Below are 19626 nucleotides of genomic sequence, written 5' to 3'. Positions count from 1 at the left end.
TTAATAAACACCGAATTCCCTCCTGAAGCCCGTTCCCTCCTGAAACTCCACCCTCCTCAGGCTCCACCTCCAAACTATCCAGGTATTTCCCAACCCAGACCTGGCCCATCCAACCCAACGCTCCATGTCCCACCGTGGCCAAAACCAGGAGCCCCCTGGAAGCCCACCAGCAGGGCCAGAAGGCCAGAGGGACTCCCCAAGCACCGAGGAGATGCAGCATCACGAATCTTTCGGACTCGTCTGCACAGGGATCTCTGCCACTGTCATCCTGTTTTAGCCCTGTTTCTCTGGCCTCGTTTCCCAATTTCACCACCTCCAGTCCCGGGGAGAAAAGGCAGGCTGCAAGTGAAAGTAAATCAATCAAGAGGAAGGTGGACCTTGTTGTTAGCACAAGACTTTTGTCCCCCACCCGCTCCACTGAGATTTGCCAAGAGTCCCAGGAGGCGCATGAGTGAACATCTCTGGACATCTCTCCTGTTCCCCACCCCTTGGTGGGTTGCGACATGATCAATGACGGCCCTGATTCCGATGCCACCGGACAGATTTGTGGAGAGCCTGCCGGGAGAAAATGCGAAAGAAGCCCTTTCCCAAATAATGAATCTTAAGACAGCCGTTAAGCTTGGAGAAGTCCTCTTCATTATTTCTCTTTAAGGTTATTTATTAACCCAGAATCGCCCGCCTCATATTTCTCTTTTATTTGCATTCTCCCCCCGGGCTAAAGTGTTAGATATTTATCTTTCAGGTTAGCATCCTTTTTATGGTGTTCCCGGAGTTATATACGGCCCTTAATTTTATTCGTTGGCGTTGTAAATTAAATTACGCTTACTAAAATGCATAGCTGTGGGAAAGGTTATCGCCCTTCCCCCACGCAAGGGTGGTCAGAATCTGGCCCTGGTATCTTCCTATGACCCCTGACCAGGCAGAATTATCTGTGATTTGGGGGGTCCTGATTTGGGGGCAACCTACCTCGAAAGATTCGATTCATTATTCCCAGAGCCGAATCCGGAGAAGAACAGAGTATCCAGGCTGTCGAAAATGACATATAAATTCCAGCTCATTCTGCAAAGAACAGCTAAATTAAGACAGGCGCGGCAGGAAAATCAGGGCTGCCATTTTTTATTATCTAGGGGTGGGGCTCAAACCTGCCAGGTTCACCGGATGCTGGACTAGACGGACCCTCACTGGTCTGACCCAGCAAACACTGGCAGGGGCTCATGAGAATTGTAGTCCATGGACATCTGGAGGACCACAGGTTGACTACCCCTGGCTTAGGGGATCACCATCTCAATTAATTCACCGTGTTTCCCTCCAGTATTAGACAAATCGTAACCCTGTGAAATAAGCTTGTTATTCCTGGTTGGCCCTGGAATCAGTAAAATATCTTCCTTATGATGAACGTTGTTCATTTGTTTCTGTCGTCCTAAAAAAGGTAGATCTTTCCATTATGTCAGCCAGCTTGGCCTCCCCCAATTCTAGTTTTCAGAGAGGGGCAGCTAATATTCGGAGGAAACAGAGTGTCCTTCTCTACTGTTTTTCCTGATCCTCATATAGTCCTCCAGGGGGTTGTGGGCTGGGTCCCTTCTCAATAAAATTCCTAAAAACAGCCCCCTTTAGGCCTTTCCTCTCTCGCTGGGCTGCCAGCTCGGGGAGGGAGATTTGGGTGGTGTAGCTTGGAGACGGTGGGATTTTGGGAGGCTGGGTAAAATTCCTGGCAGCATTTAAATAGGCCAGGGAGGAGTAAAGCACTGGCTGTGTAAACAATGCATTGGTGTCCTTAAGAAGAGAAACAATAAATAGGAGAGAGGAGAGAGATACTTCTAACAGTATAACTGGCTAACTGTTATTCTTCGTCTGAAGGTAAGCAGGGAGGAAGCGTACCCAAAAAAGCAGGAATTCTCCACTTGAACCAATCAGGACACACGGGGAGATTATTGGGAAAATACCAGGATATTCTGATCTAGATATGCTAGATATCTGATCTAGATATCCCCCAATGCTCCCTGCAGAAGAGCTGTACTTCCAGGGGAACCCCATGGCCGGCATCTCTCACATACATTTGTTTACATCTTGCTTTCTCCTCCAGTTAGAGAATCCTTCTCCCCACCTCCATTTTCTCACAACAGCCCTACGAAATAGGCCCGGCAGAGAGCTTATGATGAGCCCAAAGTCGCCCAGTGAGATCCTGGGGCAGTGGTGGGGATTCGAACCCGGACTCCTGTCTCCTAGCCTGACACGTAATAAAATGCGAAGAGAGAGAAAGGAGGGCAATGCTCTAAACCCCTCAAATCAGGGAGCCGTTTACTCCGAAGCAAGCCTCGTTTTACTCAGCGAGGCCTTCCTCTCGGGGAATTATTTCCCGGATTACAGCTTTCTCATCCCCTCCCTCCACGAACGCTTGGACGTCCCTGTCACCCGGCCTTTCCTCTTCTCAACGCAAGCCGGCAGCTCCTAATTAAATCTTGCTTTTCCCAGCCGTTTCCTCCCACCCCTGGCTAAATCCCCGCAAATCATTTTCGGCTCAACCCCTGCATTTGTCCAAGGGATCTTCTCCTGAGCAGCGGCCCTGCCTGGAGCTTTGCTCTTGGATCTCTGGGCCTCCAGCCCTGCCAGGAGAAGGAGAGAGTCTAAAAATACCGCTTAAGACCTTAGCTAATTTGTAAATCCTCTCCTTTTCTGCTCCGAGGACCACCTCTTCCAGGGGAGCGCCTTCTTTGCCTGGCATTACCGTCAAGCGCCAAGAATGGCAAATCCTTCACACCCCCGTCCCCGCTGCTATCTGCAGGCCGGCTCCTCCTCTTTCGAACCCCATCGCCCCTGATCCCGGCCTTAAACGTGGCAACGACTTAAGCGCCACGAACAGTGACGCTTTCCTCTTCCTTCCTTCGCCAGCTCGGCTTCCCTGGCCGGTCGGAGATGTTTTCTCACCCTGAGGTGGTGTCGCCGTGTCCTTCTGGGCCCACGTCACCAGCCCCAGGCCCAGAAAGGGATGTCAGGTCCTGCAGATTGTTGGAAGTGAGTTGTGTGGGGGGCAGGGAAGAGCTGGACTGTGCATGATTGAGCAGAAGACAGTGTCCTGCAGGGACACATCACAGGAGATGTGTTTTTAGCAAAGATAGAGTTGGAACTGCCTGCTTATTTTCAGATGGTCCCTTTCAGAATCTTGATTGGCTCCGGGTCCCCCAGAGAGCTTCCGTGGCACAGGAGGAATTTGAACCTGGCTCTCCTAGATCCTACCAAAACCCAAGGGGGGGAAATATTATCTGGAGCCTGAACCACAAAAAATCAGCTTCAAACAGTGTCTGTGTAACATCACCAGTTCATTAAGTCAGTTCACTTCACCTCACAGGGTGTCTGTTGTGCGGAGAGGAAAGGGAAGGCGAATAGAAGCCGCTTTGAGACTCCTTCAGGTAGAGAAAAGTGGCATATAAGAACTCTTTTTCTTCTTCACTATATATATATGTCAACTGTGCATGTATGTTTTTAATTTTTTAAGTGTTTAAGTTGTTCACAATAAAGGTCATGTAATTTTGTAATGAACTGATGATGTTACACACACTCAGCCTCTTAAGGTCTTGACACTTCTCCCAGATCCCAGCCTGTTCGCTATCCCACCCCCTTTCTCCTCTCCTCCAGTTTGTCTTCAAAACAGCCCTGCGAGGTAGGTGAGGCTGAGAGTGTGTGTCTGGCCCGAAGTCACCCAGCGAGCTCCCATGGCAGTCTGAGGTTAAAAACACAACGCCTGGATTGTGTTTGGGGCGATTTTGACTTTTCTTTCGGAATAACTCCTGCAGGGTTAATTCCTGAGATTTGGCGGGGGAGTGGTGGTAGTATTTTGGAGTCTGGTGACTGTGGGGCGTGAGGAGGGGACAGAGATGTGGTGCCCTCCAAAACCGCTGTTTCCTCCAAAACAACAGATCCCTGTGTAGCATGGAGATCAGCTGTAATTTGGGAAATCTCCAGGCTCTCCCTGGTTGGGTGGTAACCCTCCAAAACTTGTGAAGTTGTCAAAGGGAAGGACCTCAGCAGGATGCGACCTCACAAGAGCCCACCCTCCAGTGTGGCATTCCCCTGTAATTCCGGGAGAACTCCAGGCCCCACCTGGAGATTGGCAACCCGGGCCGACAGGAAAGGCCCGGGAGCTCCCCCCTCCCAACTCTGACTCAGCACAAGCGAGCCCGTCACGTGACGCCGGTTCAGCCGGTGGAAAGAGACGGACGCGCAGCGGATTGGCTGGGGGCGCGTGTGACGTCACCGGCGGCCAATTCAGACCAGAGCATCCGGGAAGGCGATTCAGCTGCTGAGAATCCGGCCCGGGACTTTAGTAAGTTAATAAGTTTGGTTTGTTTTGATTTTTTTCCCCTCCCCTTCTGGTTTCTTGTGTTCATCCTAAATTGTGCGCCGTCCTAAATTTGGGGGGGAAATTTTCATTCTGGTTTCTCAGCTGCCATTTCCCTCTGGATTGTAAGGCCCTCTGAGACTCGTTCAGGTAGGAAAAAGTGGGTTACAAAATTCCCAATTATTCAATTATCCCAGTTCAAATAATAGGGATATTTAAAATGTATTTAAAAGCAATATCGATCTGTAATCAAGGCAGTTTGGTTTTTAAGAGTGTCTTTTACAACAATCCTGGTGGCTCATATTAAGTGGCTTGTGATGTTTTCGTGTTTCTGTGTGATGAAGGCTTCCTCCCCCCGTCCCTGTTGTTGTTGTGTGTGTTTTTTTTTTGGGGGGGGGGTAGATGGGCTGAGAGGAAGCAGTAGTTTTTATGCCCCACTTTTTAGGATTCTTGAATGTCTTTTGAACTCACACCCTAGGGCTAGAGATGTTGAAATGCTTGCTGTCAGATACTGCTTTTAGCATCTTCTACAGGATATCTTTGTTTGCCCTGGCAGCTTTGGTTGTCTAATGTGTCTCCTTAAGGTGGTTTTAGCCATTTTAAAATTTGTCTGAGAAAATATTTTAATTTAGATATATTCATCTCTCTCTTTTTCGGTGTGTTAAATATTTATTGAAATGTATTTTATCTCTGTGCATTTTGGACTTGCAAAGACCTGTGTCCGTACGCAATGAAGTTGACATACATGCATACACACATTTAATAGTTAGGGGAAGGGATTTTCAAGAGGATTTTCTAATGTTCTCCTAGGTTGCAATTCTAGAAATGGCCACACGGTGGAGCATGCTGACTTTGACTTGGCAGAAAGAGCTGTCAAAGTTACAGCAGAATTAGGGCGATTTCCTAGGATTTTGCCTACTTCCACGTCACCCTCATGTTCCTCAGAGGAGAAAAGGGGGGGAGAGCAGATATGTCAACATTAATTTTTAAGTCTCCAGCCAGTCAGTTCACAAACTATAATCTGTACTTCATACTTATCATATCAAACCTGCTTCTTAAAACTTAAAATTAATTCAACATTTACTTTCTTTACTTTCAGAACCAGCTTGGTTTTGAGATTAGGAGCGCCAACTTTTAATTTACCCAGCTGGGTTTGATTCCCTGCTCCTCCTCCACATGCAGCCAGCTGGGTGACCTTGGGCTTGCCACAGCACTGACAGAGCTGTTCTGACTAAGCAGTTCTATCTGGGCTCTCTTAGCCTCACCCACCTCACAGGCTGTTGTGGGGAGAGGAATGGGAAGGTGAATGTAAGCCGCTTTGAGACTCTTTCAGGTAGAGAAAAGTGGCAAATAAGAGTCTTCTTCTGACTGAGCAGGAATATCAGGGCTCTCTCAGCTTCACCCACCTCACAGGGTGTCTGTTGTGGGGAGAGGAAGGAAAGGTGAATATAAGCCGCTTTGAGATTCCTTCGGGTAGAGAAAAGTGGCATATAAAAAAACAACTCTTCTTCTTTAATTGCTAAAGCCATGAGTCATCCAATCACACACACCCCTTTCTTTCTTGCAATGTCAATAAGAGATTTCCAATTAACCATAAGGGAACTTGTTGTCTTGTCTCTGATCAAGGATGTGAATTTAGCAATTTCAGTAAGTTGAAACAGCTTCAACTACCACAGTTCTGGTCCAGGCCTTACAACTGTTGTCATACAGAAAAGCTAAGCTAAACTGTTTTCCAGTTTCTCCTCTATCAATCCTAGAAGAAATACATCTGGTGTCAGCGGAAAGTTAGTCTTTAAAATCTATTGTTACCCCTACTGATAGCTTAACACCCAAACTTAGACAGCTTGGGGGTAAAATAACGCCAATATGCCTGTAATTTTCAGAACCACTGGCGACTGGGGTGGTTTGGAATGTTCCTGAGGCAAGGCTTACATTTTTTTTAATTAAAATATTTCTGCCTTCTCTTTGTTTCTATAAAAAGCTGACAGGCCCGCTGGAGATTTTTTTACAACCCCGTTAAGATAAAACAGCCATGTTGATTCAGTAGAGCAAGAGGACAAAAAGGTAAATAAGCCAAAGAGATTGCTCTCCCGACTGCTGAGTTTCTTGGAGAAAGAAACCAAGGGAACATAAGAAGAGCTGAGAAGAAGAACCAAGTCTGAGAACAGTGGCACTGTTAAGACCAGCCAAGTTTTCTTCCAGAGATAAGCTTTCATGTGCAGAATCACAAACGTGCTTACACATGAAAGCTGACCCCCCAGAATGAAACTTTCTACTTCAAGCTTCAAACCAATACAGCTGCCCACCCCAATCTATAAGCTCTGCTGGTCCATCTCATCCAGCATCTTCTCTCTCACGGTAAACAACAACAACGCATGGGGGACAAAACCTTTCCCTAGTACAGGCCCAGAGGTTGACTGCACCTGAGCATTGAGGTTCCTTGTAGTCTTCCGGGGAGGGGGTAGCCATCAACGGACCTCTCCCTTCAATGAGTTGATGGAATACACTTTTGAAGACGTGTGCATGCACACGGAAGCATATATTTTGAATGACACTTGATCTTAAAGGTGCTAGTGGACTCAAATTTGTCTCCATCCTTTTGAAAGCCATCGATGAAGCGTGTATGCACATGAAAACGTATACTGTGAATGAAACTTTGTTAGTTTGCACATGCCCCTGGACTCTGAGTTATGATAGCCTTGGTGAGAAGGAACAAAACGTGCATTCCTTGAGTTTGCGGGCTTCAGTTTAATTTGGGTGGGTGGCCATGTTGGTCTGAAGCAGCAAAGATCAGGTCCGGGGCTTTCGTCAGATAGAAAGAGAATTCCCTTAACCATTAGAGGTAGGTGGGCAGTAAATTAACAGACCAGGCAGAAATAAAACAGAAGTGACAAGCTGAGTTTATAGGGTAACCGTTTGTTTGGGTTAAATTCCAGGGAGGGTGTGGGGGGCGAAGCGAAGGAAATATAAATGTGTCAAATAAATATGCAGCTGTATTTATTTAAGGAGGTGGAATGGCCCATTCTCAAAGCAAGCACTAAGTTGGAGTCCAGGGGCTCCTTTCAGACCAACCAAGTTTAATTCTGGGCGTAAACTTTCCTATGTGCAAAATCTTTAAGACCGACAATTTGCATGCACAGGAAAGCTTATCCCCAGAATTAAACTTTGCTAGTCTTAAAGGTGCCCCTGGACTCCAGCTTAGCTCTGCAGCCTCAGACCAACATTTGCAACGACGACCTTGTGAGGTAGGCAATGCTGAGCCTGGCGGTCCCAAGGCCACTGAGTGAGTGTCCGTGAAAGGGGGACATATTAGTAACCCATCGCCCCGTTCCACTTTCTCTGAACTGGCCCCGCCTTCTCTTTGCGCCCGGCGAGAGCCTGCCCCAGTTTGGCGCATCCTGCTACACGGGGGAGGGGCGCCGCGGCAGCCCTGCGGGAGGGGGTGACGTCACTCCCAGCCGCCTGAAGAAGAACAGGCTGGCGACCAATAGGGAGAGCGGGAGTCGCCGTACGCTTCCCCCCTCCCTTCTTGGCCCGTCGCGAGTGGCATCGTCATCGCAAAGCGCCACTCTTCGCAGCCCCGCCTCTCCGCCGCGGCTCAGGCGAAGACGCGTGGAGGGAAACAGCGGGCGGAAGGCGGGGCTTTAAAGCGGCAGAGAGCTCCCATTGGCCGAAGGGATCTAACAGACGAGGGGGAGGTCCGGTAAGAGGCGGCGCGCCGTCCTTGGGGAGCCAATGGCAGAGCGAGGTGGGCTTTAAACCGCAAGCGAGGGGGAGATGATGCGCTGGAGGAAACAGTGAGCGGGGGAGGCGGGGCTTTAAAGTGGCAGGGAGCTCCTATTGGCCCAGTGCGGATAACCGACGGGGGGGCTGTCCAATAAGAGGACATGAAGCGCCCGGCAATGGGCGAGAGGGAGCGGGGGCGGGGCTTTATAGCGGCGGGGAGCTCCCATTGGCCCAGCGGGCGTTCCCGGCCCAATAAGAGGGCGCGGGCCGGGCTCGCGAGCCAATGGCGGCGCGAGGGGGGCTTGAGGCGGCAAGCGTGGGGCTGAGTTGAAGCGTGCGCGAGGAAGAGGAGGAAGGCGCGCGGGCAGAAAAGGCGGGCTTCTGCCTGAGGTGGGTTTGGAGGGGAGGCGAGAGGCGCCATTTTGTCCCTCTTCCCCCGTGGGCTGAGGGGGCAGAGGCGTGAAAGGAGAGGGCTTTTCCCACTCACACCTGCGGGACTCCCTGCCCCTGGAGACTTGTGGGTTTTGCAGAGGGGAGGCTGAAGGCCCCCCTTGTTTGGGAAGCCCTTGGAGGTTTGGGAAGGGGGACCTTTGGTCCCCAACTCTGTGGTTTACCATAGAGTCTGGCAGGGCTTGAGTCCTAGGTTGACCTGAACGGTGTGTGTAGCTAAATAATGCAGGAAAACCATAAGAAGCAATGAAGATACGCGGGGGGGGGGGGGTGGAAAGTTTTCCATGTTGTTTGCTCAGAGTTGGTGTAAACAAAAATTAGCCAATCTGGTAACTGCCTAGTTTAAGGACTCTCCAAGATGTTAGGTGGTCAAACTAGCTCTCTGGATGCTCGTGGACTACAGTTCCCATGAGCACCTGCCAGCATGTGCCACCCCTGAGCTAGATGCTGGTAAAAGAAGCTCCTTCGCCCATTCTGCGCTTGTTGGATAATACACTTCCATAGAAATACACTTCCAAGTAGAAATAGGAAAACCTGGCTGCAGAAGCTAATTGGAAGTGTGTTAACCAACTTTTGCAGAATGGGTGCTTGTAGTTTTTTGGCTCACAGGAAAGAGTTCTTCTACATAGGAGCCATTAGACACGGATAGGTGCTGCTGCTGCACACTTTTTGTTGCAACTAGGCAATTACCGGATGCCCATTGGCTAATGTTTATTTGCACATCTTTGACTCCTTCAGAACAACATTAAACAAACAAGGTTTATTTATTTGCGCAGCTGGCTGAGAGTGGCTTACATCAAATCAAAATATATAAGAAATAAAATAAGATAAGAATTAATACAATGAAAGGTTGAATACACAGTTAAACATAACAGCACAGATTAAAACAATTCAGAAACCAGTAATTCTAATATAAGAGTAGCTGGTGTAGGTGGTGAATGGAGATCTCCCGGTATTACAGCTCATCTCCAGGTGACAGGAGAAATAGCAGCTTTGGAAACTATTCTATGGCATTATACCCTACTGAGGCCCCTTCCAAAACTTTGCCCTCCTCAAGCTCCACCTTCCATACCTCTAGGTATTTCCCAGTGCATACCTGGCAACCTATCCTGCCTCTACCTGGAGGATGGTGACCCCCAAAGGTGGATGAGGGAGGGGAGCTGGGCTTCCGTATTATTTCAGAGTAAACAAGAATGGAAGGGAGAGCCATGTGAGCTCTCATGAGCTCCTTGAAAATAGGGTAGGATACAATTACTGTATTTATTTACTCCACTTACAACCTGCCTTTCTCCTCGACAGGAAACCAAAGTGATCCACACTGTTCTCTTGTTCTCCGTTTCATCCTCACAACCACTCTGTGAGGTAGGTTAGGCTGAAAGTGTGGGACTCACCCACGGTCTCCCAGCGTGCTTCTGTGGAAAGTATTTACTTATTGTTAATTTTCTAGAGCGTCCCTCCTCGCAAGTGGGCTCGGGAGGGTTACAACATGAAATTACATAGTAAAACCATTTCAATAAAGACATTGTAAAACAATGGGACTTCTCCATTTCCACTATCTCGGTTGTCTAACTGGCATTTTTGCTGTTTTCAATTATATGTTTGCCAGAATGAGGGGAAGTTCAAAGTAAGGGGAAGGATATGGAGAGAAGAGAGGCCTGCAGTTTTTCAAAGCTGCCATTGGCCTCAACCATAGCTGCCATGAGCTTTCTGGGCGGGTGGGCAGCGGTGGATTACCAATATTTTAAATGATGATGATTGTGTCTGACTCTTGGCAATTCTGTAGCTCAGCTGTCTGCACATCTTTCGATCTTGCGTTGCTTATTTTAGTTGTATGATGCTCTGGCCAGTGTTTATGTTGATCGTGTCTAATTACCGTGTCCTTTGTCGGCTTGTTTTCCTTTTACCACAGACCAGTCCTAGCCTAATTGCGTTCTCCAACAAGTTGGATCACATGCTGTAGCCAAAGTCAATGAGCGAGATTTTCATGATTTTGCCTTCCATTAATCTATCAGTGAGCTCTAGTATTTCCTTGTTTGTGACTTTTGCTGTCTGCAGAATAAATAAATAAGTGTAAATAGTAAAGCAGAGCTCAACCCTAAGCCTTGTTAAGCAGGAAAACAAACTGCAAACATCTTAAATGATGCCACGTTTAAGAGAAAAAGGCTTTAAAGGCATCCTGTTAGTCAAAGCAGAAGGTATGGCTTCTGCTGTCCAATCCTAAATGAAATTATAACTGTCTAAATCCATTGAAAACAGTGAGGTTAGAAGGAGGTAAGTCTATTTAGGAGGCACCCAGAGGTGTGAATAACAGCAGGGTTCAAAGCATGAACAACACTAAGAACGTTTATTATGGATTCCCTAATGAGAAGATTAATAACGTTAGACCAGCTTTTCTAAGACAGTTTTGGGATTTTTGAGAGCACCTTCTGTTTCTGTCTAGCTTATGTCAGTTTCCTGGGAAAAGAGGAAGTTGCTGGATGTTTTTCCTATGTGGAGCTGGTAATTGACATCTTTAGAAACCACACACAAAGCAGAAAACACCAACTTCCTTTTAATTGTTTATTTCAGAATGGGAAACCACAAGAAAAGTGTGGTCATGAAGAAAAGTAAAAAAACAAAGCGCCTCACGGCAGAACGGGACCCACCAGCAAATGAGCCGTGTTTGAAAAGACAGAAAGCCGAGGTGAGTGGACAGAAAGGAAGTTGTTCAGTTTGCAGAGTGGTTTTTGTGTGTTCAGAAAAGAGGCAAATCCTGAGATCTATTCCGTGCTACCCTACATGTTTTCATGGCCACAGGATGACATTTATGGGCCCATCCCAACAGAATAATATCAATACTAAAAATTATTTTTGATATTTCCACTTTTCCGTCTTAGGCAAGATTTAATACATTTTCATGGGCCCTAAACATTTCCGTTTGTTTTTTCTCTGATGAGAGTTTTCTTCAACTGGAAAAGTTCATTTTTTCCCTGCTGATTTTGAAAGAGGTTGAAAACATTTTCATGGGCCCTACTGCACCTAACAGATAAGTCAGCCATGCTTGTGTTGTTAACTTGTGTGACAAAGTCCTTTGTTTTATTGAGTGGAAAACAAGCCGAATGAACTTGGGGGCCCATGGATGATACCTCTTTGTCATAAATTGAGTAACAGTCTTAAATCTTTAGTGTTTCTTAAATCTTTAGATTCTCAAGAATCTAGCCCAATCATTCACATTTACAGAATGCATGGAAGAACTCAGCAGTTTGGCAGAAGCTTCGGAGCTGAAAGACTTTCCCCATGTATTTGTTAAAAATATAATTTCACTGATGTTGAGATGCCCACATGCTTTGAAACAAGTGGGCCAACTAATTCACACACAGTAACATTCATAGAGGAACGGGCATAATGTGTTATGTTGCAGGCAGGCATAGGCATATGTGATCTCAGAGAGGGAAGCTTGAAGTTCTGTCAGACTGGGTCTTGGTGGCTACTTCCAGTTAGAACATCTCTGGCTTCTGTGAAAACAGATAGAAGTGTATTCCTTCGATATTTTCTGGACTGTGTAAAAGTCACCAGCTGCAACCCACTGAAGGATTTGGTTTTTCACTACCAAAGGAAAAGTGGCTTACAATCGCCTTCTCTTCCTCTCCTCACGTCAGACACCCTGTGAGGCAGGTGAGGCTGAGAGAGCTCTGAGAGAACTGTGACTGCCCCAGAGTTACCCAGCTGCTTGCCCGTGGAGGCAAAGTGGGGAATAATCCAGAATCTAGTTTAGAAGCTGCTGCTCTTAACCACTACACCGCTGCTTATAGATGGTGAAAGCGCTGAAAACTTGTATATTACTTTACATTCCCCAGTGGGAAAATGCTTGTACAGCGCTTCAGATGTTACGATATACATATATACTTTTTTCTCCCTTAAGAAAAGGAACATCACATGTGAAGCAGCCCTTTGGTACTCTTCTTGCATCCCACAATCTGGCTCTTGTTAGCAGGACAAGGCCGATCCTGCTGAGAGGAGAGGAAATTCCTCTCATGCCCCCTGCCTCCTCCGTCCTGTAGGGGTGAAGTCGTGGCCTTTGCCAAACAGAGAAGGGCAAGCAGCTTGTCCGGAGGTTTTTGTGATAGTCCTTTTCTGCAAGTTCACATGCTACTAAGTGGCAATTCCTAGAGTTTGAGAACTTCAGGGTACACAACTGGAGCCTAAGAGATAACGGTGGCCTTGTTCCTTGTTTTGCTGCCCTAAAGAACCAAAGTTTAGTTTATTCTCTATGGCACTTTGGCCACATAAAATGTGTTAACCGATATTAAGAGGAAGAGAAGTGAGAATAAAATGCGATGCATTTTGCTGTGTGCTAGGACGTTGCAGCAGAGAATAAGTCTAATAGTTCTAAAAAAAATTTATAGCTGGACAATAAGTGTAAAAATAAAACAACATGTAAACAAAAAAAAATTACAATCCTTCTTCAAGGGACCTTTTATAGATCCTTAATTGAGCATTTTGAGCAGTATATACTTGGACGCAATATTTGGCAATTTGGCTAACAGTTCTTAGCGGCAAAAGCAAATGCAGCAATTCCGTTAGAAATGTGCGAATCAGAATCCAAGAACAACAAAATCAAATTCTCAGTTTTTGATGTGCACAAACCCTGGTTGATATATAGCTTTTTTTTGGGGGGGGGGGGGAACTGTCTCTTGGGCTTGATTCTGTCTTCTTCTCTGATGTCACTAAGACAACATTAACTTACTCTCCGACTTTCCTCAATCTTGAGAGCCCCCGTCCATTTATTGATCAAAGTGTTGGGCTAGGATCTGGGCGTCTCGGGATGTATTCCTTGCTCTACCATGGAAGCTCTTCTGAAGACCTTGGGCCAGTCACTCACTCATAGCTGGCCCTACCTCACAGGGTTGCTGTGAGGGCAAAAAAGAGACTAGGAGAACGATATAAGACTTTTCATGTCCCCACAAATGTGTTTTGAGGAACAGCCGTGCTTGCTGATAAACCTACTTTGTATCAGTCCTCCTGTAGCTTCTAGGGAGCCAGTTGCTTGTAGCAGCTGTCCCTAAGACAACTAGGGCCGTGTGAACCCTCAATGGAGGGAGGGAGCACACTTCCTGTAAGCAAGGATTAAAGTAATCGTGTGAAGCAAGTAGATCACTTGCTACATGGGTTGGCACCGCGGTTTCATTTATCTGTGATTGCACGCTGTCATCGTTCACGCAGCCTTCGTAAAAGACCGGCGGTTTGCAGCAAGTGTGCAAAGAATGTGAAACACATACATGCTTAGATTAGGCTGAATAATTTTTGCATTCCTTTGAATATTTTTGTTAAGGACTGAACAAATTTCCCAGGAAAGCATATCTGCAGCTGGGAAAACAGATCCTACTTTGAAAATGGTTTTCCCAGGCAAAAAGCGTGCGTCTCCAACTGTTTTTGGTATAAACACAATATTTTGTGTACTTGTTTAGCCGTGTTTCAAAAGGTTAGGCATTCTTCATTGGGCATTAACTGACAAGTCGGCTGTAGTTTGGGTTTTCCTGTAGTTTGGGTTTTCTATACCGTCTTTAGGCTGAGTTCAGGTAGTAGGGAGCTTGGATTTTTTTTAAAAAATAGGGTTCTCTTTCTGTTTTCAGTGCTGTATCCTTAAGATGTAACATCACAAACGCGTTTTGAAAATCCCTAGAAACCAATCAGCCGAAGATTTACAGCGTTTAAAAATATTTGGCTGATCTCACCCTTTTCCCTGAGTGAGTTTTAATTGCCGAAGGCATGTTTTCTTGTGATTCTCTTCGTATCTGGCAGCTTCCCATGAGAATCCATGGATGTTTTGCGAGGATTTCCAAATTGTGTGCTGGAGAATGCGCGTAACTCATCGGTGGGTCAAGCTGCTTCTTTCTCATGTTCCTTTACTACTTGTCTGCTTATGCCCACTGCAGGGCCCTTAACTCTTGAAAGTCCCTGGCCCTAGGGAGGTATACCTGGCCTCGACCCAGGCTGGGGCCTTTTTGGTCCTGGCCCCGACCTGGTGGAATGACCCCAGTCTTCCTTGGTATTAAAAGGGCCTGGCTCTGCTTAGTTTCTGAAACCCGCTTAGATCGAACCAGCCTGGGGGATCCGAGTGGTCCCCACAAAACAGCAGCTGTCACTGGGAGGTCTCACCGGGTTATCACTAGGCTGTCCCGACAAAGGGCTTCTGTTCTTCCTGTCGGAAAGTGGCCTTGTCATAACAGATCCTGGCCACCCAAAGGTCCGTTCTAAGAAAGTTATAATAAGCAGGACTCTTGGCTTTCGGAGCCAGGAAGACTCCTGGATTTGCCTGAGAGCCAAAAGCACACTGTAATGCTGGCGGACAAAGAGGCAGGAAGTAGCCTTCAGGCTTCCAGGGCGCACCCAGAGCAGGTCAGAGAAGCCAGAAACTCTGGTGCGTTGCGAGGCGTTGAGATCACTCTGGAATATTTTGTGTTGGGAGGCTAGTTCCAAAGTTTTGTTTTTAAGAAAAGCTGATTTTTGTATACCGCCCGAAGGAGTCCCAAGGCAATTTCCCTTCCTCTCCCTACAACATACGCTGTGAGGTAGATGGGGCTGGGAGAGCTCTGGATGAACTTCACTGTGTGAACAGCACTAAGAGAACAGTGACTAGCCCAAGGTTCCCCAGCTGGCTGCATGTGGAGGAGCGGCCACAGCCACAGTAAGAGGAAATAACATCAGGAACAAGGGAGAGAAACGTCTAAAGAGGGTGGGATTTTGAGGGAGAAACCGCATCCTGTGTGTCTCAAGCCGGACACTGGCATTCCACGGTGGCTGTCGACACGGTCAAGGCGAATATGGTTTTGCTTTTTAAAAATCTAATCATCCCATAATTTCCCCACCAAATTCACCCGAGCCGCTCGTTAACGGCCAGCCAGGCAACCTCCCGAGATAATAAGATAAAACTGTGCGGCCTCAGTCCCTCGGAGCAAAGTCGAATTGGCAGCTCTCCTCTGTTGCCAGCCAGCCAGGGCAGCTGGCTCAGCACGGCCCTGTCTATTCTTAGCCCCGGGCATCACTGCGTCCCTCGTGGCGGGAAGAGGGGGGAGATGGCAGTGGAAGGTAAGACAAAAAGGTTCTGTTGTGTTGAACAGCGGAAGCGTCTCTTCGGCTTCATCCCCAAAGTCCGGATCGAAATTGGGAGCTGCATTACTTCCATATCGGTTGCTGTTTATTATTGCTGTTGTTGTTGTTCTTTAATTTATTGCCCACCACTCCCGGAATGGCTTGTGGCAGGTTACAAATACGTCCTTATAAAACAGACAATAAAACACAATAAAAGCAGCAACAACATGGCCAAATCAACTCCTCAGCCTCCCTGCACCCCCTGCACCCTCCCCTCCCTACCTCCAGGGGGGAAGAAAGAGGGTCAAGATGACACTGACCGCTGCAGGGGGGCCACGCTGATCTTCCTCGCTGTCCCCGGCCTCAACCGTAGACCTGGCGGAAGAGCTCCGTTTTGCAGGCCCTGCGGAATTTTGAAAGCTCCCTCAGGGCCCGCAGCTCACCCAGGAGCTCATTCCACCAGGTCGGGGCCAGGACCGAAAAGGCCCTGGTCAAGGCCAGGCATGCTTCCCTGGGGCCGGCCTTCTCCCTAGCGGAGACCCCAAGTGGCTTATGTTGTTCTCCTCACAACAACCCTGGGCGGTAGGTTAAGCTGAAAGGCTGTGACTCGTCCATGGTCCCCCAGTGAGCTTCCCTGGCAGATCAGGAGGAGGTGGGGTTGAGCCCGGGCCTCCCAGATCCTTTCCTGACCATCGTAACACAGAAAAGGCCCTGGTGTTCTCCTCAGGGCCAGACGCACCCTCCATTTTTGCGAGCGTCGCTTCGAAGCAGCATCATGCGTCCAGGTTCTCTGCTTTTCCTTTTCGACCGCCGGTGGCTGGTTTCGAACTGTGTTCCCCGTCTCCGTGTGTTGTTTTGTAGGGAGCCCAATTTCTTTTGCCGCTGCCGAGAGACCATTGTCACCTTTTCCCTCGCTTCCCTTGTGACGTCCCCAGGCTAACAATAGTGGTTCCCTCCCCCTCCCCTTGTAGGGAAAACAAAACATTAGGTAAATTTTAATATTGTTGGAACTTATCGCGCTTTCCATCGGCAGGACGATTGTGTTCCTGCAGCCCTCCAGGGACCGGCTCACCGTGTGACCAGCAGACTGTGCTGGGACCACTCCCGACTGTTCCACAAACAGCCCTGCTCAGCAGACAGCTTCGGGGTGGGGGTAGAACAGAGCAGGCTGTTGTTTCAACATCTTAGTTCCTTGCAGTCTTGGAACTAAGCCGGGCAAAGCCAGCGAAAAGATATATCTCCCCCTCTCCCTCCACTCCCCAACTGTACAAATACTCCTAATTCACACACAAACGCAAGCTGCTTTTATATACCCACCGTTTCATTACCCAAAGGAGTACAAATGCAGCCTAAAACATCTTTCCCCACATCAGACACCCTGTGAGGTCAGTAGGGGAGAGTGAGCTCTAAGAGAACTGCTCTGTGATATGAACTCTAAGAGAGTTGTGCCTGGCCCAAGGACACCCAGCTGGCTGCATGTGGAGGCGGAGTGGGGAATCAAACCCGGTTCTCCCGATTAGAGTCCACTGCTATTAACCAATATACCACGCTGGCTCTCAAGAAGAAGAGTTTGCATTTATATGCCACTTTCCACTACCCGGAGGAGTCCCAAAGCAGCTGAAAATGCTTACTTCGTTCTTCTTTCATTGGAAGTTTTTAGGAGGAGATTGGATGAGCGCCTGTCAGGAATGTGTGATTTTTAAGGCCCTGATAAGGGGAGGGGGCTGGACTGGATGGCCCTCGGTGGTTGATGGATGGCCCACGTTGATATGTGGACAGTGTTCCATTTAGATGTGGAAGCTAATAAAAGAAGGAAGAGTTGGGTTTTATACCCTGCTTTTCACTACCCTTAGGGCTTACGATCTCCTTCCCTTCCTCTCCCCACAACAGGCACCCTGTGAGGTAGGTGGGGCTGAGAGAGCTCTGATAGGACCGCTCTGTGAGAACAACACTGCCAGGCCTGTGAGTAGCCTGAGGTCACCCAGCTGGCTGTATGTGGAGGAGCAGGCAATCAAACCCAGCTCGCCAGATTGGAAGCCACCACTCTTAACCACACTACAGGATCAAGCCACTGACGCTCATCCAGTCCCTTGAAGCTCTCTGTGCTTGTAGACACCTTCACGTCCTGCAGCAGTGAGTTCCATGTGTTAACAGTTCGTAAACTGCACACAAAAAAATTCATCAAAATTCCTACACTCAGTGACTTTTAAGGAAATGTGTCAATCCTTTACTCTCTGGCTCTTGGAAGGTTCTCCCCCGATCCTTTCTGCTGTTGTTTGTGGAGACACTTGCCTGCTCTGGATCCAGCCGCAGTAATGTAGTTTCCCTCCCCGCCCCCTCATTCAAGTCTCTGAGGCTCTCAGGACCTTGCAGCCTGTGAGTGACAACTATGTGGTCGAAGTCCAGGGGTCTAAGCCCAAAGGAGACTGCGTGATTTTAATGCAAGGGTCAGCCAAGTTCCTCTTTTCTTCAAACTGAAAAAAAAAATCAGTAGAGTGGTCAAGGGGGAAGCTAGTCAAACCCGGTACAAACCAAGCGGTATTCTCCATTGTGGAAGAAAATTCTGAGATCATAATGATACTGTCATCCTTGAGATGTAATGTCATTGTCTTACATGTATGTATCTAGGTGCCGTCAAGTTATGACTGACATAAGGTAACCTCTACAAGGGACGTTCGAGGCAGGAGATAAGCAGAGGTGGTTAACCATTGCCTTTCTCTGCAGAGCCTTCCTTGGTAGTCTCCCATCAATGTACCAAGTCTGCTTGGGTTCTGAGATCAGATGAGGTCATCAGGCTATACATACGAAGAGCCCTTCTGGACCAGACCAGTGGTCCATCGAGTCTAACATGCTGTCTCACATCAAGGCCACCATGCCTGCTTCCATCCCATCCCACTGTCTTAAAAAGAGATCTAAAAACAAGAGTTAGTCTTCCTGGTAAACACAGATGTCCAAACAAGGAGATGAATGAGAAGAGTCAGTTTTTTAAACCTGCTTTTCTCTACTTTTAGTGGCTTACAGACTTCCTTGCCTCTTCCCCACAATAGGCACCTTGTGAGGCAGGTAAATCTTTGCTCCTGAATTTCTGCCTGCAGTGAAATCAAGAGATGCTTCCATGCATGCACCTTGTCTTCGACTCTCACAATCTCCTTTCCTTTTGATCCAGTGGTGTTGAGCAACAAATAAGGATTCTTTATTTCTTTAAGGAAAATATCGTGGCGAGAGGACTTGGCCACTGCCCGTGTAGTCCTTGGGTGTCTCAACACCCACAGGGTACTTTGTTTTCTTTTATTACAGTAGGGGATAGTCTTGTTAAAATAAATTAAGAGCATCCCAATAGCATTTGGGTCAGCCTTTTTGAAATCACACTCTTTTCCTTGAAAACCCCAGGATGTCGTCTCTCTAACTCAGCTGTGACTTGACGGTACGCTTTACCTCTTACTTAGTATCTTCCTGATCCTAGAATCTAGACTAGTGTTGGCTGAAGTGTGGCTCTCCAGACACTGGCAGGGGCTCATGATGATTGTAGTCCATGGATACCTGGAGAGCCCCAGTTTGGCCACCCCAATCTAGACCATTGAAAGCAGGGTTTGAACGGCAGGGTTAAGCAGATCCCGCTATAAGTCCCAGTTTAGGGCTTATGTTCTAATTCAACATTTCCAAAACAGTTTTAAAAAATGCTTTCAAAGGGTAGCTGTGTTGGGTTGTTTTGGGTTTTCCAGGCTGTGTGGCCGTGGTCTGGTGGTTTTAGTCCCTGTTTTTTTGCCAGTAACCCTGACAATAGCTGGGCATTTTATGTACTTCCCAGGTTGACTGTGTGTAACACATCACATTCCTGTCTTATCTGGGAGTCCGTCGTGGGATGGACTGAAACTAGGAAGTGTTTTTCCTGTGTCTGGGTGGAGTTCATTGGCAAGTCCATTAGGGCATGTTTTTCCTGTGTCTTGGTGGAGTTCATTAGGAAGTCCATTAATCAGTCTTGCTTGTCTTATCTAATGAACAAGTGTTTGAAGTGCTGTACAACAAACAAAATTAAAAAGCTA

At 47.6% G+C, this 19626-nt stretch overlaps 1 protein-coding gene across 7 annotated transcripts in view; it reads left to right on the top strand.

The window, feature by feature from the left end:
* Positions 1–4296: 4296 nt before the first annotated feature.
* Positions 4297–19626, top strand: part of CHLSN (cholesin) — a 95693-nt gene continuing 80363 nt past the window's right edge. The window contains exons 1-3 of one of the 7 annotated variants that reach the window (XM_077316517.1): positions 7948–8039; positions 9812–9874; positions 11081–11195. In XM_077316517.1, coding sequence (XP_077172632.1) covers positions 11082–11195 — 114 coding nt within the window. In that variant the 5' untranslated portion in view covers positions 7948–8039; positions 9812–9874; position 11081. Of the gene's footprint in view, positions 4322–7947; positions 8040–8286; positions 8453–9811; positions 9875–11080; positions 11196–15490; positions 15581–19626 lie in introns of those variants that run through there. The other 6 variants (XM_077316515.1, XM_077316519.1, XM_077316520.1 and 3 more) reach the window with 6 other exon arrangements.

Source organism: Paroedura picta, chromosome 17 (genome assembly GCF_049243985.1).
Source record: "Paroedura picta isolate Pp20150507F chromosome 17, Ppicta_v3.0, whole genome shotgun sequence".
NCBI lineage: Eukaryota > Metazoa > Chordata > Lepidosauria > Squamata > Gekkonidae > Paroedura > Paroedura picta.
The sequence above is the reverse complement of the archived record's forward strand: the minus strand, read 5'-3'. Positions and strand labels throughout refer to the sequence as shown.